The sequence below is a fragment of the Malaclemys terrapin genome, chromosome 3, assembly GCF_027887155.1.
Source record: "Malaclemys terrapin pileata isolate rMalTer1 chromosome 3, rMalTer1.hap1, whole genome shotgun sequence".
Classification (NCBI taxonomy): domain Eukaryota; kingdom Metazoa; phylum Chordata; order Testudines; family Emydidae; genus Malaclemys; species Malaclemys terrapin.
Window position 1 is genome coordinate 99802118 of NC_071507.1, and position 24638 is coordinate 99826755.

Here is a 24638-nt window from a genome sequence, read left to right on the forward strand (position 1 = left end):
ACTGACAACATCAACATATTAAAATCACCAGTTTGAAATATTGTATTCTTTTTTGTTAGTTTAATGACTCTATATATTATTTCAAGACATACAATTGCATTTCTTTGTGACCTCGTAAGAATGGCAATACTGGGTCAGACCAATAGCCCATCTAGCACAATATCCTGTCTTCTGACAGTGGCCAGTACCAGATGCTTCAAAGGGAATGAACAGAACAGGGCAATTTTGAGTGATCCATCCCATGTCGTCTAGTCCCAGCTTCTGGCAGTTGGAGGTTTAGGGACATCTGGAGAATGAGGTTGCATGCCTGAATATCTTGGCTAATAGCTGTTGATGGACCTATCCTCAGATCATCACAACAACAATATAAAGGGCAAAACAAAAATTTAACAATAAATTTCTACGGCTGTCATTGAAACGCAATAGTGCTGGTGACCTTGATAGTCAAGATCATTATCATCTTCTTCATCATTATGATCTCTCTCAATAACACATGGGTTACCACAGTCTTCATTGTCTTGGCATGTACACAGTTCTGTGCAGGGAAGATTGTTCTGACTACAGACACAGTATCATAGAAATTCAGATGCCTTTGGTCCCTTGAAGTATACAGTTCATCATCTGCATTTTTCCATCCATGTTGCAATTGTGATCCAATATCTGGTTTACCTATGTGCAAATCTTTGTTTTCCAAGGGGCTCTTTTGATATGCTCTTTAAAACTGTTCTCACTCGGGATTTTGGCCAGTGACTTGTCCTTTTTGATGGTTAGATTGAGGCACAAGCAATTCAGGTTTCTGTGGATTTCCTTTTCTCTCTCACTTTCTCTTTCAACTTCCTTGCTGCAGAAACTGCAGCTTGTCCATCACTCTCTCCCGATTTGGGAAGATCTCTGAAATGGTAAGCTCCCTTTGTTTTGACAACTTTAAACAGAGATTTGCTTCCCCCATACCAAATAGGGATGATACAGAGTAACTGAATGTTAATGTGTGTACAGCAGGAAGTATGTTATAGAAGTCAGGAGTGCATCACAAATTGCATGCAGAGGTATGAAGCGATGCTTGTGCTGGAATTGATGACTGTTTCAATCCATGTCATCTATGTGTTTCATTTTTGGAAAGTAATGAACAACAAGGATCAAAACATCTTTATTGGCCAACCTAGTTACTTTGGTTCTTTTAATATCAAGAGACCCAAAGCCATATTGGCACACACAGCACGCAGAAACATCTTTGTGTACTGTACAAGCCTTGGGCTTCTTCAACACCTCTACTGGTGATGGACTTTCTTACTTCACCACTGGAAAAGCCTCCAGCAAGGAGTGTCTTACACTCTCAGGTGAATTTTGAACCATATATTCAGAGAAGAATTTTACAAGTGACTGCTTGTTGGATGCCATGTTAGAAACTTTTTCCATGGAAGCACAGGGCGTCCACTAGCCACCTGCTATTTCTTGCATTCAGCTTTAGATCCTGTCCATCACTGTCTTTCTGCAGTTTTCACCAAGTTACTGTTGTTGTTCCTGTCAAATACTTTGACTACAGAATTGATTTTGTCAAATCCTTTTCGGAACGGCCTCAAGTACTCAGCAGCCAATTCATCTAATGTGTGGAATTTGTCTCCAGCCATCATACATATGACAGCCATGGCATCTCTGATGTACACTGTGGTTTCTTTGTTGCGTGCTCTTAACTCAAAAGATTCTTTCAGCTTGAGCTTCCAGCTGATGCACTAATTCAGCTCTGTCTGTTCTTCTCATTGTTCCATCAGCATGGAAGAGGGACATAAGCACAGTCCTATAGATGACTAAGAACTGTTGCAATTGGAACATTACCTCTGCATTATGCTAAATCCAGGGCTCTGTGGAAAACATTTTCTGGATTGATAGCTGCTGTGATTGTCCCTTCCTTGCCAGACTTAAATTTAGTCATTTTGGCCATGTCAACAAACGTTTTGATGCCAGATTTCTTGACTGGGCTGAAGATGCTACATGTCTCATCAGAATCAAATGGATCTCTCACAAATGTTTCCATTTGTTCTTCACAACATCTATTTTCAATAGAGACATCTGATGTTACGCGTAGTCTAGGAGGTATGTTGATAAGCACCTCTGGCTGTGATTCAGGGTCAGATAGGTTTGACATATTATTGATGACATGGTTGGTGAGAGCTGTAACATGCTCTTAATCCCTCTTCAGTGCAGAGGCAAGAACATGTTTGCGGACTTTGACTTAACTACTTCTTGTTAGGCCACTTCCTTCTCTCACAGTTTTTGCATATGCATAATATGAAGCTGTGTAGTGTCATCTCTAATGCTAATATGGATCTGTGCATAAGTGTCACTGAATTAAAAAGCTAGTTTTTAAGAATATTTCAAAGTACTGGTACTGCATGCCTAGACAATTACAACTGAAAACTTTTCACCAGGTAGACTAGATGCTACACTGTATCTACAAAACCTTATAAATGGAGAAGCATTACATTAGGAATTCACATACATTTATATCTATCACCATGCAGTATAAATTATAGGCACACAATCTACTGCTATTAATGCACAACCTTCAGTGTGAGACTGATCTGATCAGCAAATTTCAGTTGAAAACAGAGAGAACTATTATAATCACTAGTGAGATACATTGACAATTACGAATATGCAATGTGAAAACATTTCATCTTAGTATATTGCAAAATGTTGATATTTGCCATTTCTGCCACATGCTAAACAGCTTCATCATTTCTGGGAGAAAAAATGCCTGCTCATGCAAAACGAATAAAAATCTTTTAATACATTGTCGTTTGGTAACTTTCATCAATAACCACCATATGAAGGTGTCGAAATGAACTTAAACAGCAAAAACTGTAGTCGTAGTTAGCAATGTTTCTGGAACTGTGCAAAAAATGACTTTCATTTTGGGTCCCATTGTTTCACCTCACCTATAGGCTTATGGCACTGCATTATACCTCATCTAAATGTACACAAAATACATTTTCAAATGATATATGATTAGAGTGTGTGTAGGGTGGGTATATTAAACTCCACAAATATGGCCCATTTTGGAGAATTGCCACATGCCTAAGTGGTTTTGGACCCTTTGGCAAAGTCTGCATACTATGTGCATCAACTATCGCATGTCCCTGGAGAGGTGAACAGTACACCACAGTGCCTAAAAGGTTGGAGCTCTGGAAAAGGATGTGCTTAAGCAACTGAGGAGTGGGGGAGCCACTACTAGCCAGAGGTCCTAGGCAGGTGACTCACATCAGCTCTGATAAGAAGGTGCTAGATGGAGGATCTGCATCCCGAAAGCCTGCCTAGATAACCAAAGCCAGAGAGAGTCCCAGGGCTTTGCTCAGATTAATAAAACTTAAAAACCCACAGGTCCACCATGTTGGGACCCAAACACAGCAGTAATCTGTGATAGGAAGGCCATCCAATGCCATCCTGGGCCTGAGAAGCCTTCCTATCAAATGCCATCCTGGGCCTGAGAAGCCTTCCTATCAAAACCAGATCTGTTTCTGCCAAAAGTTTAGATTTTGGTGAATCAGCATTTTCTGAAGACGCTTTTCATTTTGATGAAAAGTTCCCAATCAACTCTACTCTCAACACCTCTTGAACTTCAGCAAGAGCCAATAGGCTAAACTCAGCCACGGTGAGACAGTGCTCATCTCCTCCAGATCCCATGCTCTAACCCATCTGAAGCACAGGAGGAAGCATGAGCAGGAGAGCGCAAGAGGGGAGGACTCCTGCCTCATGCTGAGAAAGCAGGATGATCAGCGAGTTATCTTAAGTGCCTATACACAAATGCAAGAAGCCTGGGAAACAAGCAGGGAGAACTGGAAGTCCTGGCACAGTCAGGGAACTATGATGTGATGGGAATAACAGAGACTTGGTGGGATAACTCACATGACTGGAGTATTGTCATGGATGGATATAAACTTTCCAGGAAGGACAGGCAGGGCAGAAAAGGTGGGGGAGTTGCATTGTATGTAAGAGAGCAGTCTGACTGCTCAGAGCTCCAGCATGAAACTGCAGAAAAACCTGAGAGTCTCTGGATTAAGTTTAGAAGTGTGAGCAACAAGGGTGAAGTCATGGTGGGAGTCTGCTATAGACCACCAGACCAGAGGGATGAGTTGGACGAGGCTTTCTTCCGGCAAGTAACATAAGTTACTAGATCACAGGCCCTGGTTCTCATGGGGGACTTCAATCACCCCAATATCTGCTGGGAGAGCAATACAGCCGTGCACAGACAATCCAGAAAGTTTTTGGAAAATGTAGGGGACAATTTCCTGGAACAAGTGCTGGTGGAACCAACCAGGGGCAGAGCTCTTCTTGACTTGCTGCTTACAAACAGGGAAGAATTAGTAGGGGAAGCAAAAGTGGATGGGAACCTGGGAAGCAGTGACCATGAGATGGTCGAGTTCAGGATCCTGACATAAGGAAGAAAGGAGAGCAGCAGAATACGGACCCTGGACTTTAGAAAAGCAGACGTTGACTCCCTCAGAGAACTGGTGGGCAGGATCCCCTGGGAGAATAACATGAGGGGGGAAGGAGTCCAGGAGAGCTGGCTGTATTTTAAAGAATCCTTATTGAGGTTGCAGGAATAAACCATTCCAATGTGTAGAAAGAATAGTAAATATGGCAGACGACCAGCTTGGCTTAACAGTGAAAACCTTGCTGATCTTAAACACAAAAAAAGAAGCTTACAAGAAGTGGAAGATTGGACAAATGACCAGGGAGGAGTATAAAAATATTGCTCAGGCATGCAGGAGTGAAATCAGGAAGGCCAAATCACACTTGGAGTTGCAGCTAGCAAGAGATGTTAAGAGTAACAAGAAGGGTTTCTTCAGGTATGTTAGCAACAAGAAGAAAGTCAAGGAAAGTGTGGGCCCCTTACTGAATGAGGGAGGCAACCTAGTGACAGAGGATGTGGAAAAAGCTAATGTACTCAATGTTTTTTTTGCCTCCGTCTTCACAAACAAGGTCAGCTCCCAGACTGCTGCACTGGGCAGCACAGCAAGGGGAGGAGGTGAACAGCCCTCTATGGAGAAAGAAGTGGTTCAGGACTATTTAGAAAAGCAGGACGACCACAAGTTCATGGGGCCGGATGCACTGCATCCGAGGGTGCTAAAGGAGTTGGTGGATGTGATTGCAGAGCCATTATCTTTGAAAACCCATGGTGATCGGGGGAGGTCCCAGATGACTGGAAAAAGGCTAATGTAGTGCCCATCTTTAAAAAAGGAAAGGAGGAGGATCCAGGGAACTACAGGCCAGTCAGCCTCCCCTCAGTCCCTGGAAAAATCATGGAGCAGGTCCTCAAGGAATCAATTCTGAAGCACTTAGAAGAGGAAAGTGATCAGGAACAGTCAGCATGGATTCACAAAGGGTAAATCATGCTTGACTAACCTAATTGCCTTCTATAATGAGATAACTGGCTCTGTGCATGAGGGGAAAGCAGTGGACATGTTATTCCTTGACTTTAGCAAAGCTTTTGATATGGTCTCCCACAGTATTCTTGCCAGCAAGTTAAAGAAGTATGGGCTGGATGAATGGACTCTAAGGTGGATAGAAAGCTGGCTAAATCATTGGGATCACCGGGTAGTGATGAATGGCTCCATGTCTAGTTGGAAGCTGGTATCAAGCAGAGTGTCCCAAGGGTCGGTCCTGGGGCCAGTTTTGTTCAATATCTTCATTAATGATCTGAAGGATGGCGTGGATTGCACCCTCAGCAAGTTTGCAGATGACACTAAACTCGGAGGAATGGTAGATATGCTGGAGGGTAGAGATAGGATACAGAGGGACCTAGACAAATTAGAGGATTGGGCCAAAAGAAATCTGATGAGGTTCAACAAGGACAAGTGCAGAGTCCTGTACTTAGGATGGAAGAATCCCATGCACTGCTACAGACTAGGGACCGAATGGCTAGGCAGCAGTTCTGCAGAAAAGGAACTAGGGGTAACAGTGGATGAGAAGCTGGATATGAGTCAACAGTGTGCCCTTGTTGCCAAGAAGGCTAACAGCATTTTGGACTGTATTAAGTAGGAGCATTGCCAGCAGATCAAGGGACATGATCATTCCCCTCTATTCTGCATTGGTGAGGCCTCATCTGGAGTACTGTGTCCAGTTTTGGGCCCCACACTACAAGAAGGATGTGGAAAAATTGGAAAGAGTCCAACGGAGGGCAACAAAAATGATTAGGGGGCTGCAGCACATGATTTAGGAGGAGAGGATGAGGGAACTGGGATTATTTAGTCTGCAGAAGAGAAGAATGAGGGGGGATTTGATAGCTGTTTTCAACTACCTGAAAAGGGGTTCCAAAGAGGATGGCTCTAGACTGTTCTCAGTGGTAGCAGATGACAGAACAAGGAGTTATGGTCTCAAGTTGCAGTGGGGGAGGTTTAGATTGGATATTAGGAAAAACTTTTTCACTAGAGGGTGGTGAAGCACTGGAATGGGTTACCTAGGGAGGTGGTGGAATCTTCTTCCTTAGAGATTTTTAAGGTCAGGCTTGACAAAGCCCTGGCTGGGATGATTTACTTGGGAGCTGGTCCTGCTTTGAGCAGGGGGTTGGACTAGATGACCTCCTGACGTCCCTTCCAACCCTGATATTCTATGATTCATTAGGTTAGGTTAGTCAAGCATGTTTTACCCTTTGTGAATCCATGCTGACTGTTCCTGATCACTTTCCTCTTCTATGAAGCAGACAGCACAGCTGAAATTAGGAAAGGCAATATGCTTTTCTTTTTTGATGAAGAAGATGAAGATCATTATTATGCAATTTGCCCTGGAGAGCTCAATTCAGCTGTGACATCTGGTTGTCAGTGATGTTTTCCCCTACATGGTGAGGGAACCTTGGTTTAACCTGGCTTATATCAGTTTAACTTGTACCTGTAAATTATAACCAGTTTTACACCAACATAAGAGTGTTCAAAGGTAAACTTGCATCAATTTGACTAAATTATTTTAAAGTCAATTTAAATTAACCAGTGCAAATTCTGTATGTGGACAAACCCTAAGAGGTGTAAGGGAATTGGAACTGATTGGATTAGTAGCAGGAAGAGACAATGAGAAAAAACAGAAGGCTGCAAACAAATGGGGAAGAGGGGAGACAAGAAGTAAACAAGAGGAAAGACAGTGGAAAGAAACGGGGATAAAGTCCCTCAGAAAGAGTGCTGCTACCATGTATAAGCAGCAAGCATGGCCTCCAGAAAAAGCCATTTGCAGCATCGAGAAGCAGAGTAACATGACCAATAGGAAAGGGTCTGCACACCAGAGCAAAGAGAGGACAAGCTGAAAATAAAACCCTGAAACTGGAAAGGCAAAGGAGAAGAGCTGGAAGGAAGCCAGGGTGCAATTCCTTTGGGCATTAAATATGCTTGTAGACTGCATTTATATTTCAAACATTTTTTCACACATTCAAGCTAGATTTCAGATTCAAAGCCTCCAGCAAATTCAGCTTCTTCCCTCCTGGATTTCATCATCAGCAGTCCCAGTGTCTGCCTACATCTTCTCCCCACTGTCCCTGCAAGCTTTGAAAATGGATCCTACTGGGGGCTTGAGCAGCCTCCATAATCCTGAGGCTACCGTCTACGATGTCCCATCATCTCTCTACCAAAACCTTCTTTTTGTATGCAATGCTACTATGTCCCGTATTTGGAGACAGAAGTCTGTAGAAGTTTCTCTCTCTGCAAGCAGGCCTGTAATGCTCCCACTTCTGTGCGAACATAAATGAAGCAGACAACAGTAGCCCAATCAAGAGGGTGAATTCTGGCATGTAAAAAAGATCCAGAAACCCGACTACACACAAAATACAGAAGGCATATTAACTGACTAATGAACATTTAGTTCAGAACACAGTTTAAAAGTGCTATGAAGACTTTTTGTTCCATACAACTAAACACATGCTGGGTAGAAAGGAACTAAATGTCAAGAGACACTTATTAAAACATATGCAACAAATAAAATTGGTAGAGCTTAGCTGAGTTTTCTATCATTTTTATAAGGTACAAATGCAGTTCAGAAAGCTGTTTTCTAATGAGGAGAAATGTTCTTGTATTATATGCTTTGTTCTAAATTTACTTTATAAACTGTGAATATAATTCTGTTCAAAATATAAATTTCTTCTCCATCCTTTAAAACTGATAAAGCCTCAGCAGATTCAAAGATTCTATTCTATTAAGCTAGAAAAAAAGTCAACTAAGCACAACAAAGAACCAAATTGCCAATCTTGTTCATGGTGCAAAATACACAATAGCACTCTTCTGGCAGCCTGAGCCAAAGATTAGATAGTAGAGCCAACAAATGAAATATACTGTTCTCTTGGAGAGATCTAAGACCCAATATATCTTCCACTGAATCAGTGAGAGCTGGATCGCCATATCTACCTACCTTCAAGGAACACAAGTCTATGACTTACAATGGTCAATATTTTGATACTATATTACAATCCAGAACATATTTCACTCAAAAATGGTCTCTCAAAAATTGACTGCTATTCATAGTTCTTTCTTTGCATCAGCTTAGGACTTGGTGTCTGTACTCCTATTGCTTCCTCCTTGACTTGAATTGTGTATTCCCACCATTTATGCTTGCCCTTTATTTCAGCCCCCACCTTCTGATAAATTAAAGAGTAATATTGTATGAAACTAAAATTGATCACAGCAGGGGTTTTATGTCATCTTAGTTATCTCCCCCTTGCATCTCAGAGAGATATGCAAGTGGTTCCTGTGCAAAGTGAAGTGAAATCAACACGAAGGACTTCAACAAACTTATTGATGGTTCAGTATAGACAAATGGATTGAACTTAACTGAATTTTGATGCTATTAAACAGCTCTGAAATGTGGACTCCACCTCCTTTGGTTCCTATTTTTTTACATTTTGATCACAACTCCGACGCTGGTACTCTAAGCTTGTGTCTAGTACTGTGATGCTTCTTTACAGACCTATGGTACTATTAAAGAAATAGGAAAATAAAGTATGCTAGCGTTCAGACAGCTGCTCACAGGGAGTCGTTGCTTGAAATGACAGCTCTCTCTCTCTCTCTCTCTTTTTCTGTCCTGTAGCTTAGTTATTTTCCATTATTAGTGAGAAGAATATATTCAAACAGGTTACAAATGCAGAACTGTCATCATGATCATTTAATCCTTGTGACTCTTTGAGGCAAACTTTACCACTGGGAAAAAGGACTACTCAAACTAACAGTGCCAATTATTAAAAAAATATTGCTCACAATCCTGCCAATTAAATAAAATACACACAATATGGAGGGGTGCAGTTTCTTGACAATCATGAACAGAGTTTCACAAAAGGCTACCCTATGAATGAATGGAAGACTCTCTACTTTCACATACAGACTCCGGTGGCCATTTGACAGATATGTGTGATTGATAATCAGTCACCCACAGGTCCACTTTCCGGGGGAGGGGGAATACACTTGCACCTCAGTTTGGGCAATAATGCAGTGCACTTCAAATGGGTATGCACTGAAAGATGAGAAACTGAAAGAGGGAGCTTTGGTTACTCTGCTGCAGAATGACCTGCCCCAAAGGGGAATTACCTACAAAGCTACCTTCAGAATGTGAGAGAGAACCTGAGGGGGTAGGTGACTATTCTAGATCTACTCCAGCCCTACCCTCATTACCACAGACAAGATGAAATAGCATTACATACCTTATTACAAATATAGCAATCTACTGTATGTTGAAAGAGAACAGGAGAAAGACAGACAGACATGTACACACAAACAATTACTCACTTTGGATTTCCAGCACCTGGCTTCTTTCTTCGGAATATGCTGAGGAATGTGTTGGATCTACAAGGAGCCTTGCCATCCCCAACGTGCATACGCACCACATCTGAGGTGGTGAAGGCACTGCGGACATTCCTCTCAGGCTTGGCGATGATGATGTACATCTTGGGAGTGAACATGCACCCGAGGGCCACTGTCACACTGAGGCTCACTGCAAAGCAGGTGGTGATGATCTTGTAGTTGCTCCCGAAATAAATAGGCACAAAGGCCAGCCAGATGATACAGGTGGTGTACATGGTGAAGGCAATGTACTTGGCCTCATTAAAATTGGCGGGCACATTGCGAGTCTTGAAGGCATAATAAGTGCAGCTCATAATAAGGAGTCCATTGTAGCCCACTGGGGCCACCACACCCAGGTTGCTGGTGTTGCAGATCAGGAAGACTTCCTTGATGCTGGGGTAGGAGAGAATAGGCATTGGGGGCTCCATGATGATCAGTGTGACCACCAGCGTCAGCTGCACACTGATCAAAATGGAGGCGATGACCACCTGTGCCCAAGCACTCATGAAGTGTGGCTTGCGGGTGCAAATCTTCTTCTTGCTCCCTGCCAGGATGCGTGCAATGCGGTTGGTTTTGGTCACAAGGGCAGAGTAGCACATGGCAGAGGAGAGTCCCACCAGAAGGCGCTGGAGGTAGCAGGAAGTGACGGTGGGCTTAGCTATAAGGGTGAAGGGGCAGATATAACCCAGAAATATGCCAGCAAGTATAATGTAGCAGAGCTCCCGGCTGGAGGATTTGACAACAGGGGTGTCCCTGTAGAGCACAAAGATAAGGGTGACAAACATGGTGACCAGAATCCCCAGGCAGGAGAAGACCACAGCCACAATAGACTCTATATTGCTCCACTGGAGATACTTTACAGTGATGGGTTCACAGCCTGCGGTATACAGAAAAGAAACAAAGTATTAGAAGGGTACCTGCTAGAAGGATAAACTGCTTTTCTGAATCCCAAACTAAAGTACAAACATCAGTGTAAACCGGTGTGGAATGGATTATTATACTCATTTTACAGATGACTGAACTAAAGCACAGAAAGGTTAAGATTAAATACATTAAAAAGCATCCATTAATTTGAGGTGTCTTTATTGCACTGAGCATCCAAAAACAAACTCCAGAATTAGTGGAGTCTTTTTACAATTTTTGTTTAAGAGACTTTCCAAGGGGGACAGAACAATTCAGAGGCAGAGCTGTGAACAAGTCCTTGCTGCTAAAACCAGCACCCTCACCCTAACTAAAACCACAGTGAAGTGCTGGTTATCAACAGTTTTGGGCAGGGATCAGAAGATCTCATGGGAAGTTCAAGGTTTTCAAACTTTGCAAACTATTTTGTGTGTTTGCAAAACTAATGTAATTTAAACTCATGTATTTTTCAAGGGGTGATTTTATAAGATTTTATAAGAAAAAATAAAGGCAAGCCTATTTATTTGGGATAGAAACCCCACTAAAAGCTAGACTGGGACAACTGGGTATCCCTATATGATAGATAGATATATATGTAACTGTGTGTGTATATATACATATATGTATGACATATATGCGTATTTTCATTAAAATGTTTGTCTTATTGCTTGTCTATTTATACTTTTCCAGATCTTTGCTCCATTTTCTCTATATATTTTCATTATATTGTTTCTCTTTATGTTCCTTCACACATTCTCCTCTAACTATAACATGAATTCAATTACATTACAGTCAAATCCACAATGTATGTGTGTATTTGAAAATAGGCATGAAGGATATCACCTATTCCTAGTAAAAGAGAAGTAGCTGTAAGAAATGGGGCTTATTTTGGATAAGATTTTCACAAGCCAAAGTTAAAGGAAACTTTGTGTTTACTGACCTAGTTGGCCTCCAGGTGCTACCACCGTCTAAATTACATACTAAAAACAACAACTAAATTTAAAAAATGTTAAGACTGCAAAGTCAAACACTCAAAAGACAGGAAGTGCCAGAATTACAGCAGGCAACCTTCATTTTGACAACCTAGCCCCTCCAGGCTGTCTTCTTTCCAGTCCCAGTCCTCCCTGTCTACCACAATTCCTCTTAATGGTCTTTTGCTTGCCCCCACCTCCTTCAGATCTGTGTCCATGTTCCAGTTCCCCACTCCTACTCTCCAGTGGCTCTTTGTCCCAGTCCCTAATCCTCCCCTCAAGCTTCACATCCCAGTACCTCCCTCCATGCAACCTGGCTCCTCATCCTAACCCCACTTGCACCCTGACCCTCTCATCCAAGTTGTGCTCCCACTCCTCACAGCTGTACAATCAAGTTGAGTTGTTTCTCTTTCTCCTCCTCCCTGCTTGGGGACCAGCAAAGGTAGCATTGACAGCACAGGAGAGATAGCCTTGCTGCTCTCAGTTTTGGTGTCTAGCACTGCACTGGCCCCTGGGTGCTGTGAGGACCAGTTGTTGGGAAAAGTCCTTCTCAACCCCTGAAGCCCTGGGATGGAGCATGTTCAGTACAGATGGAATCTTCAGAGAGGTCTCTACTGAGCATGTGCACACTGAGATTTCCAGAGACTCATAATGTGACCAAATTTAGGTGGATGGGAAAAGGTATCAGATGCCACCGCTACCAAATTTCAAGTCCCTGCTCCAAAGTGTGTGTGTGTGGGGGGGGAGAGGGGGCGTCTCAGTGAAACAGATGTAAGCATTTTTTAACCTGGCCAAACCAACGTATTTTCCCTAACCTCATTTTGAGAAACAGCTGCACTGTATTTGCTGAAATTTTCCAAAAAATACAGACCAAAGCAAAAAAATTCAGTCTGAGGCAGACATGTGGCATGGACAATTTCAGCCTGAATAGTTAAAGGTTGGCAAATTGATAAGTAAATGAAAAGAGGGGTTTATAGTAGAAAGCATTGGGCAGCCTTAAACACAGGTGGCACTATCTGCACTGCCTAGAACAGCAGCAATGGCAATGTTAATTTTTGCAGCTGGAGGAGCTGGTTTAAAATAAAAGCAAATGTACTCAGAGCTCATGTGGTGAGGTGAGAAGCACTTCTCACCGCATATTCAGGGTGAAATGTAATTGAAAATAAAGATTTTAATTAGACCTGGAAACCCGTTGCCAATAGCCACAACAGCTGAGAAACAGAAGTAGAATCAGCCAGCATTTCGCTTTTATAATAGATTAACTGTCAGAAGCAACTGAGCATTTTGATTAATATTAAACAAAGCTCCTTTCTTGATTGGTGTGCCAGTACTGCAGCACAGTTATGGGCACTAGAAGAGTTAATATGTAATGTGTAATCTAGATTTAGTAACACCAAGCCATATTCTCATTCCTCCATCTTAGGTAACATATTCAATGCCTTGGCCCCGATTCAACATAGCATTTAAACACACACACAGCTTTAAGTCTATTTTATGTAAGACACAGAAACCTGTTTAGAAACATTGGTGCAATTTCTGTGTTCAGACAAGCCCTGAGAACCACAACATGCTCTGTGTGGGTTGAGTACATTCCACAACACCCATCCCCAACCATGAACTGCTCACATTACCGGAGTGCTTTGGCTGGCAACTGAATGAGAGGGACATGGGGATAGGGAAGCTGTGTAAAGCAAGACAAAGACAGAAAAGATATGCAGTAAACTGAAAGTTTGCAAGCTTTAAAAAAATAAAAATAAAAATCCAGTATAGAAATGAACAGCAAAAGGCTATAGAGTTAATTTACCATATGTGATGAAAATCAGTTGGTTAGTTTTTGTTTAGTTCCCCCTCCCCCCATGCTTTAACTATGAACCATTTCTCAGGACAGAAGACTAATTGATTTTTTTTAATGATATTCATATTATAAGACCAACAATATACTCCAGAGGTGTTTCCTGAGATCATTAATACATGTCTCAGGCAACTGAAGGCATAAAACCTTTACAATGAGTATTGTAATAGCCCCATAAAACTACTTGTCCTTTCTTGTTTTATTGCATAATTAAAGCTGGAAGAAACTGGACTTTCTAGCTCTGACATTTGTTCCCTTTCCATAAATTCTAATACGATAAATGATATCACTTGTCAAAAGGAGGTTCCTGGCAAGAGGCCTCAAAATATTGATTTTAATTAATTAGAGAAAAAATATGGTTTATATAGTTCATGGTGAGAAATTCTCCCTGTCCTGTGACTCCTATTCTACTGAGCAAACCTGCAGGTGAGGAGATTTTCTGTAAACCATTTGACAGTTAAAAAAAAAAAAAGTCATTAACCAATGCTGAACACCAGAGTTATTCAGCCTTTGAAGTGGGATAACAGGGACCTTGAGAAATATGTCTAAGGAAATAATATACTAGACATTTGGGGAATTTTAAAAAGAAAGGGAGGATTTAAGAACCTCCTTCTGTGAGGGAAGCAGCCAAGGACCATACATATTTGTATCATCTAAGATTTAAAGGGAATGGAAAAAGTAATCTTGAATGCAATATGATAATATCTGTGCCTAGCTTACATGGTGAATACAACAGAAAAAAAAAACAAGATTTAAAAAAGCACATTTGATGGGAGCAATGCTTGCAAGGAAAGAGCATTCAATCTTAAGTGGTTAAAATAAGCACTACATGCCAGAATTTAGGTAAAGCAAATTTATTTAGGATGGATTGACATTTCTTCAGATTTTCTGAATAGGTTTGCACTTATTTATTGCATTTCAAGAAAACAGCAGTAAGGTTTTTTAAAAAAAACACAACTCACTGAACAGGTAGAAATTGCTAGTGATGCCATTTTGGTTTATATTTTTTGTACCACGTGTTCTCTGAGAAAACATTAGGTGGTTGCATTGTAGTTTGGGTGCTGTTGGTTTAAAATCAAATCTTCTTGTAGAGATGGAATCCCCACAGACAGCAAACAAAAAAACACAAAATGACCTGCTACACTGCAGTGAAAAAAACATCAGTAGATTGCAACAGTCTCTGAGGTTTTTGCAGCACTGATAATGGAGACCTTTTCTTAGACCCTTTTTGGCACTGGTTGTCATTTTGAGATTCTCCCTTAGGATCTATTTTGAGCAGGTGGTAGCACTGGCTTTCACCTGACTGCATACTGATCCTTCACAATGCCCTTGCTTTGCTTCTTTACTGAGAAGTTCCTGTTTTTGCACTGCACAAACTAGAAAAAAGTAGATCAAGTTTTCTAGGTCATTACCATTTTCAAAAATTATTTTAGCTGGGTAGATCATCAGTTCCCCACACTACAAAAAAAAATACCCCCAAGCCTTTATTATATTGCATAATACAACATCTCTTGGGAATGTATTTTCAGCAACCATGTAAACAGTACTTTGGCCCATGCATGAAGACCACTGGTGACATCTTGTTGCCAGAAAGTTTTATTAAAGGCCAGGAATATGACCATGTTCCAGCACATACCACTTTATTTCCTCACTATGTGATCAATGTGTTTTCTTACCCTGTAAAAATACCATCTTGTTGTTCAATACACAAAGAGAAGACATTCAGCAGAAGGGCAGGGGCACTAATAGACTTTGGCTGCTTGGTGAAGTGTCAGCAATCCAAAGCAATTGCAAATCCAGTTTAACTGGCCAGCTTGGCAGGGTTACAGCTGCTTTGTGTTGCGGGGGTGGCTAAATCAGTGTGAGTATCCTGATGAATCTGGTCCCCCATAAATTCATAGATTTCAATGTCACAAGGGGCCATTTTGATCATCTTTGATCATCATACCTCCTGTATAACACAGGCCATAGAACTTGCCCACAATATTGTCTAGAGCATATTTTTTAGAAAAACATCCAATCTTGATTTAAAAAGGGTCAGTGATGGAGAATCCACAAGAACCCTTGGTAGATTATTTCAATAGTTAATTACCCTCCCTTTCAAAAAATTATGCCTTATTTCAAGTCTGAATTTGTCTAGCTTCAGTTTCCAGCCACTGGATTGGGTTATATCTTTCTCTGGTAGACTGAAGAGCCCATTATTAAATATTTATTCCTGATGTAGATACTTACAAACTGTAATCAAGTCACCCCTTAACTGTCTCTTTGTTAAGATAAATAGATTGAGCTCCTAGAGTCTAACACTGTTAGGCATGTTTTCTAATCCTTTAATCATTCTTGGGGCTCTTCTCTGAGCCTTCTCCAATTTATCAACATCCTTCAACTGTGGGCACCAGAACCAGACTCAGTATTCCAGCAGTGCCAAAAACAAAGGTAAAATAATCTCTCTACTCCTGCTCGAGATTCCCCTATTTATGCCTCCCAGGATCGCATTAGTTCTTTTGGCCACTACATCACACTGGAAGCTCATGTTCAGCTGATTATCCACCTTGACCCCTAAATTTTAGAGTTGGTGGACCTGATTCACCACTGCAGAGCCCAGCCAGGAATAGATGTCTCCAACAGGTGCTTGCATCTCACCAGCCACCAGATGGGAGCTAACTCAGCCACCAGCACAGATTAGAATAGCCCAGAGGACTGCCCTAACGTGTAACTCAGCTGTAGAGTAGCCGGGGTGAGACATGCTCTAGCCACATCCCATCCCAACACCATCACTCCCCAGAACTTCCCTGACATTTCCCGTGTGCTGAGGACTCCCGTGGAGGCAGGGTTGGGGTGGGATGGTGCTCTGCATCTGCTGTGCCTGGAGATATGTGGAAATGTGGGGAAAGACATGGAAGTTTTGCAAAACAGCCACAAATCCCTGATAGGATGCTCCATGTTGTAAGCTGGAATGAACTGACAAGATGTCAAGTAAATCAGCTGGTGCACTTGGCTCCTGCAATATCACTGGTAAAAAACCAGCAGTGATTGTACTGTAATTAATTAATTAATAATGTTGGTGGTTTTATCAACGTTCATATTAACTGAACGTGTGTGACAGTGATAAAATGTGTCATTTCCCTCCGTAAATATTTGTGAGCATACATTAATACTCACCTAACCCTTCTTCCTCACACCGTACAGAGTAGAGCTAGAGGGTGCATCCACAGAGCAATCTACATTTTACAGGTCTTTGTGTTTAAAGTGCCCTTTTAATATGCTGGCACTCTGCCTCCTTATACACAACCACACACTTGCCTTGCTGCATGCTGTTAAGTGAGAATGTGTATGCAAGGAGATTTCCCTACCTGTCAGGTCAGCATTAGGCCACCAGCCCAGGTCACAGGCTTTGCATGTGAACTCGTCCTGCACAAATTCATTTTCCTTGCAAGGGGTGCAAATCCAGCAGCAGCTCACTTCCCCTTTCCTTATAACCTGCAACACAAAAAATACCTTCAGAGAGAATCCTTTCTAAGAAGGCACGAGTCTCCACAGCAGGCCAGCACCACCTATAATGTTGTAAAACAATGCAGTATGAGCACTGGCTATGGGAAGTTTCTAAGGGTGGATGATATTAAAAGCTGGAGACCTAAAACCTGTGCTTGAACTCTCACAAAAATAAGCTTCCTCAGGACATTTCCAGTGCCACTTCTGCTAGATTAGAAATACGAAAGCAGCTTCTCTTGCGGTGCATCTGAATTTCTGCTTCCTTCCTTAGTTTGAATCAGAAAATATACACACACCCAGAAAGTGTTGTATTTTAAATTAAACTTCCAAAGAAGTTTGATTTGAGGGAAAAGTGAATCTGCAAACTGATCCTGGGGCATATAATGGGGCGGGGGGGGGGGGGGGGAAACATGCAGTTGCAGATTAAATACAATCCAGGGGACAATGGAATGGAAAGAATGAGTTGTGGATATTGCTGGCCTAAGTACTCTACAGCAGACTTTTACTCAGTTTACCCGTCCTCCAGGATCTTCCCTATCATCCATATGCAGAGCTGCAAAATGCACAATGTTGGTTTTTATTGAGTTTTGTACAGAAACTTCAGTTCTTTTTGCAATCTATGGAGAGAGAGAGAGTCCAGTTGACTTCAGTGGGAGCTGGATCAAGCTGTGTGTGTGTGTATTCATTTATATATTCATATATACATGCACACACTGTATAATCTTAAAACCCTTCTTTAGGGATGGATAGTATCTTTAGAGGTCAATGAATGTTGATGTTGTCCCTCCAAATGTTTTGTATGTTTTATGCTAAAATTTGCTAAAATGCTAACCTAGATACATCGGGCAGGTTGGAAGGGAGAAGGCAAGTGTACTTATTTACACATTTTGAATTTAATTAGAAGTGGGAAGCTGTTTTGGGAGGGTGGTTTTCCTCCGTGGGAGCATCTTGCCCTTGTAAACTAACTGTGCCCACATTATTATGATACTGCTTAAATTTGTCTTTATGCCACCTGCCATGTCCAGGTGGCAAATTACCTGTAGCTGGATATGAGTGCTATTATTTGGTAAACAGATAGAGATTTCATTTGTGTTTCTACACCTCCGGTGGTAAGCATAGGGTACAAAGAGATAAACATCTTTTTTTCTTTCAGGTGCTGTTGACAGGACAAAAATTTTACTCCTGCAGTGCACACCACTTTAAAAATCAGCCCCCTAAGAGAACTGCAGTTATAGTAAGTACTGGGTAATGATAAAAATAATCACATTGTTCTTATTGTTACATTTTACAGCAGTGGCATAAGTTGAAATTTGATTCTATTTCTATAGCACTAGAACTGTCTAAATAACTGTAGAATTTTCAATAAGTATATACACTCACAAGCTAGTATTTGCATACATTGGGTATACTAGAACCTCAGAGTTATGAACACCAGAGTTACAAACTGACCAGTCAACCACACATTTCATTTGGAACCGGAAGTACACAATCAGGCAGCAGCAGAGACGAGGGAAGAATAAAAAAGCAAATACAATACAGTACTGTTAACTTAAACTACTAAAAGATACTAAGCAGCAGTTTTCTTCTGCATAGTAAAGTTTCAAAGCTGTATTAATTCAATGTTCAGTTGTAAACTTTTGAAAGAACCACCATAACATTTTGTTCAGAGTTACGAACATTTCAGAATTACAAACAATGTCCATTCCCGAGGTGTTTGTAAATCTGAGGTTCTATTATACTTGATTTGAACATATAGACACAGAAGCACATGTGCTAGTACATTTTTGCATAAGAAATAGGCCTTGACTTCTTGTAAATGTTGATCTACGAGTCTTTATATAGTCTTGCCTTCTTATATACTTATAACTGATAAGCAAAGAAATTCCAAGCCAGACGTTTTCATCAATCTGTTTGCTCAAGCCTGGTGAAAAAAATGTAGGCCTGTTATTCCTCTCTCATTAATATGGATCTTCCTGGATACATAATATAGAAAAAAACTCCTGAGACGTACCTTAATTTGACCCTTCAAACAAGGTTCACTGCACACTGACCGGACCATTCCACTTTTGTTCATCTGAATCCTGAAATCATCAATATTCAACACCCCTTCATGCCAGGTTCCAATGAGTACATAGTCATAACTGTTGGGCTCTATGTACTGCAGATTCATGATGTCATACCTGGGAAGCGAAAGCAGAGAGAACAGTGGAGCCTCCGGGACACAAGTATTAAATCTGTTGACGCTCCTGCTTCATGGAAACCAGCTAATTCATGATTTCTGCTTCAAAAACTCTAAAATCTTTGAGGAGCTACCAACTCCTTCATTATTCAGTATCACCAACCCCAAGATGTCAAAAATCTGAGCCAGACCCCCCAAAATCATGAGGATGACTTAAAAATAATGAGTTTTATAAAAGTAATACATTTTGGGGTTATTTTTCTTTGCCTTCTGGATTCAGAACATTTAGGGTTACATTTGGGTCACATTTTCAAGCTTTTCTCTGCAACAATGAGGGTTAGAAACATAATTTAATAAAAATGAAAGCTGCGATTCTCATGTAATCACTTGACTCCAGAAGCTGGTGCTTTAAAAATTCCCACCAAATATTGAGAGACTTGTGATAAAATCACTAGAGTTGGCACCACTAATTTCTACTATTTACTAGTAGGTATCCTCCGAGGGCTAGATTGTGCCTTTTATGCACAACCCTCAGTAAGGTGCAGTGCTGTCCCAGAAGGAACTGTATCTCGGAGAATACAGCTCCTCATAAGACAATCTCTACTTGTTCTGGATGGAAAGTCCTTTGCCAAAGCCTTTTTCAGGGTGCAACAAATTGACCTCCCTTGCAGACATCCAGCCTCCAGGATGTCTGGGGGAGAAGGAGTCCAGGCTCTGCCTACTTCCCATTTCTCCTCAGTTGCTAACTCCGATACCAGGTGGGGAGCATGTACCCTTTGTGTTCCTCCAGCACCTGGAGCTAAGATTTGTATAGGCCTAATGTGACCACACAAAGGGGCAATGATAGGCAAGGAGGGGAAATCTTTATACCCACTAATTTCCTTGTGTGGCCACATTAAGGCTAGTCACAATCTAGCCCTGCATCAGGGCACTATGGTGTTATGCATTCTGGAATCATCATCCAATTAATATATTCAAACTAAACAAACAAGAGTGACATAAATTATAAAAACAAAACAAAACAAACAAAAAAAGCCAGATTTAACAATTAACATAAGGCAGCCTTGCAAGATTGTCAGGAAAATGTATCAGTCCAGACCCAAAAATCTACTTTTCCACCCAAGGCAAGTAGAACAGAATTTCCCAAGGCTGATATAAAGGAATAACGCAGCTTCTGTAAACACTCAGCTACCTGTCTTCACCCTCCATCATCACACCCTGTCATCCCTGTGTGCTGGGACTGATGTGTGAAGGTCTTTTATTGCTAATTGTTTTGCTCCTGCTTTCTCTCCCTGCCTGTAGTTTGTGCAAAGTGATGATTAACCACCGTAATTTCATGGGGGAAAATAAGCAGGAGTGATGGAATGAACAGAGGAGAGCAGCACAAGGAGGAGGAACCACAAGTGAGGATAGACAGACAGGCTGGTTCTTGAGAGATGGGGAAGCAGATAACTGTGGGTGGCAGGCGGGGGAGTGTTTTGATCTAAGCGGGGGGCGGAGAGGGAGGGTGAGAAAAGGCTGCAACTGGAACTTGTGATTTGGACTGTAAATTGAGAAATATGTTCTGCTTTCTAAGGCTGAGGGTCCCTGCCTTAGTTTTCTGTGTGGTTGTTTCAGTTCTCTCAGATTGAATCTTTACAATTATATTGAGGTGAGAATGTTTGATTCTGAAGTGTTACTAATGTATATAGGCTGGGAAACGAAGGGCACATAGGGGTCTGTGCCCTGAGTAACAGTCTGGAATAGGTGGCTGGTTCTGGGTAAAGGGCTCATCACACCCAAATCTTTTTCTTTTCCCCTCAGAGGTTCAAATAAATAAAATCTTGTTTGCTGATTTAAAAAATTTCAGATACCTTTGCAGTTCCATGTGCACGAACCTCTTGAACCTCTATCTGCCTGCCTCTCATTATCTTCTTGCTTTGCATGGGGGGGGGGGGAGGGGAGTGTATGGTCTTTTCTAGAGACTTTTCAGAGAAGCTGGATCCATTATAACAGTGCTTATGTAGGACCCAATCCTGCAACTACATTTGCGTGGGCAGACCCATTTGCCAATACTGAGCTCCACTGACTTCAGTGGAGCTCCATGTGAGTGACACACTCTGTCCCCCAAAGCAACACCCTGATGCTCCCATATTTCTTAGGTAATCTACTTTGATTTATACACTTATTACTTATAATCACTCAAAATCTGTCTTGCTGTAGTTAATATATCTGTTTTATATATTTTACCTAAAAACAGTGTGGTTTGAGTGAAGTGCTTGGAAAATCTTAGCTCAGTTAACAAAAGCAGGTGCAGATCCACTTTCCTTTGTAGAAGTAGTGGATTGGATAATAAACTTATATTGGTCAGGCTTTTGACCAGGGCAGGATGGTATAGTTCAGGGGTTCAAGGCTAGGGAGCAGTGGGGAATTGGCTGGAGCCTCTCTATTGTTGGTTCATGAGTGTCTGGCAAGAGCATTTATGTAACTTAGCTGGGGGTGTTCCTGCCTGTGAATGTTTGTGTGAGTGCAGGACCTGGAGGGGACTGCAGCTCGTCACAGTATCACAGTGTGAGTGGGAGCCCAGGCTGGTGAGACAGAGGGCTCAGCAGTACCCCAGTTCCAGGTTTCACCCTGGGAATGCCTGTCATAGTGGGCAGATCATATACGGGGTGCTACTCACTTCAGAACAGCTCTGTAAATGTACAGAGGTCCATCTGTGTTGCTGCAGGATGAGAGCTTTGGTTGCTAATTAAAAAGGAGTCTAGAAAAGGTACCCATTTCAAGGTAATCAGGAGGCAATTCCTCCCCACTTCCCTGTTCTTATAAAGGGAGAATATGAAAAAGGAACGAATTCTGCTGTTCGATAGCTTTGCGTATAAATTGTGCAGTACTGCATGAAGCAGTATCCTCAGGGTCCATTATAATGTAGATGTGATATAGAGAAGTATAAATGAGCATTAGTAGTTATCTCCTGCTAGAGAGCAGAACCTATTTGTTTCCTTTTATGACCTCGAATTAGACAGATGTATAATCATGTACTCCGTACTGGAACGTGAATCTGTGGGAGGGGGACAGAAGATTATTAAAGGCTAGCATTGCCTTCATAGAACTTTGAGTCTATATAGGTGGTTTGCCTTTAAATCTTAACTCAGCATTTGCTAAGTCTTGACTGATGTTGCATTAATGCTAGTTTATGCCACGTAATGTGTTTTTTTTTAAGTTTCATCTTAACTTTACCTCTTGTGCTTATGTTTCTAAGTGTCCTCCTTCATATCATTATTAGCCAGCTGGCAATGTATACAGTATGCAAACTGAAATCTCTTACAAAATCTTACATGTGGAAAGTTTTAGCAGTGCTTGCAGCTTTAAGACTGAGCTTGAAGTTTTAAATCATAATGAGATCTACCAGACAAGCTGAGTGAACAGATAATTGGATAGGAAGTTTATTTCTTCTTCTTTTCTTTCTTTCTTTTTTTTTTTTTTAAAGTTCTGCTCTGAATACATGGAAATGAGGTTTGGGGCATTGTTGAGTTGTTTCCCTCCACTCACACATGCAGTATCAATGTTTGTCGCAAACTTGTTTTAAAAAAATCTCCACCAGCTGCGACAAAGCAGAGAAATTTTCAGCCAAAAAGGAATTTGTTTGAGAAAGCTGTGAGCCATTGAAAAATGGGGGCAATTAAGGAAGTTGGATCTCATCCTTAAATATGGCAGCACTAATTATACCCATTATAATATATTACATGCAATAAGCTATGTTAAAACAATCTTAAGGCTGCAAAGTCAGGTGTTAAGAAATGCTAAGACTAGAACCCATTATTTTCCTGGCTCCCAATCCGGCACACCATTCCTTGAGTCAAAGGGGAGATGGTGTGAGAGGAGGGGGGAGGGGCTGCTGCATTCTTGCCACTCCTCTACCGTTTCCCATTCTAGAGCCCTAGCTTTTGACTACCATTTCGAAGGCTCATGGCACATACTAACTGCAGATGAAATATTCAGAGATTTTACCAGTAAATCCCCAATAATCTCTACTGAGCAAATCCAAGTGAGGCTTTTATCTTGACCAAGTCTGGGTGGTTTTCCATGGAGACAGCAAAAGGCATTCCCTGACTCTCCCACTATCCGGTCAGATAGATCTCAAACATTTGCCACCAAGCAGGGAAGCATGAGAGCTCTTCAAAGACAGAGGCGGCGGGATACAGAGAAGAGGAATAGTTGAACCTGTTTTTCTCTATGCTCATTGTCAGAAACAGCCCAAACTTTTTCATTAAACCATTTAAAAAATATATTCAGTCTGAGGCAGAAAATATGTCTAGGAAAATTTCAGACAAGTGGATAAAGTTGGACAGAGTTATAAGAAAATAGAAAGCATTAGGCAACCTTAACTATTAACGATGCGATCATCTCCATCTACAGTTACAGTCAGTGATGGCTTACAAGCATCAAGAGCTAAAGGATTTTGTAAATAAAATATAGTATAAATGTTAGTGTTCAAGATAGGAACCTTGTTCTTTTCAGTCTTGTAGGGGTTGATTTATTTATTTACACAACAATACTGCAAATTAAAGCTGAAAAGCCTTTTACTTGACTGACCAGAAATACACTGACAGCTCACTTGATTTGGGTGGGCCGCTCGCAAGTTGGGGGTTTTACAGCTTAAGATGTTACTTTGAGCTCAGTTGATAATGTGCTGGGAAATTCAACCACTGTATATTTGCTAACATAATAGTAAATATTGTTTGTTTTCTCTTGTTATATAAATAAATAAAATGATTAAACTTTAAAACGTTACTCCAACGCAGTCTGAGAATGGTTCCCATATTTGTGGAAATATTAAAATCTCATTTTTTCCCCAGGGACACAGTCTCCTCATCTATCCCTGTAAAACAAAAGGTCACAGAAAAGGCAGTCTGTTCTGTTCCAGTGCTCTTTGCTTTATTTAATTGACAAAGTGTCGAATACAGAATGGAGCTTTATATTTCATTAAGGTATGGAGACACGTTGGCATTGATGAAATGCTACTGTACATTCATCTACACCAGTCAAGGACTTTTCCTCTGTACTGTAGAACACTGGGACATATTTTCAAAGTCAGGTATGCACCGAGTGTGCAAATTTGCATAGGCCTAAATTCCTGGATGTATCCAAATGTCTGATACTTTTTATTTATTGATCTAAATTGCCTATCCTGTGAGCAATATACACTGGTACAAGTATGAAATATATGGAAAACTAAGGATAAAATCAAAAAATATTCTTGTCCATACTCATCAATCCAACCGTTAAAATATAAGTTAGCAGCAAAAGAAAACCCACTCTGATCCAATCCATCCAAATTCTAAACCTGTCCTACCAATAGAAACTGTATGAAGAATTACGGAATAGACTGACAGCTGCATTATGCATCAATTTAAGTTTCTAAATGGTCTTAAGGGGTAGCTGTATTTGTCCAGCAATTG

The 24638-nt window shown here is 41.1% G+C and overlaps 1 protein-coding gene across 1 annotated transcript in view; it reads right to left on the minus strand.

Moving 5' to 3' along the window:
* Window positions 1-24638, minus strand: part of GRM1 (glutamate metabotropic receptor 1) — a 264393-nt gene that overhangs the window by 37672 nt on the left and 202083 nt on the right. The window contains exons 6-8 of the mRNA XM_054024486.1: window positions 19030-19198; window positions 16880-17006; window positions 9753-10683 (exon numbers count right to left, since the gene is read on the minus strand). Of these exons, the coding sequence (XP_053880461.1) occupies window positions 9753-10683; window positions 16880-17006; window positions 19030-19198 (1227 nt within the window). The remainder of the gene's footprint in view (window positions 1-9752; window positions 10684-16879; window positions 17007-19029; window positions 19199-24638) is intronic.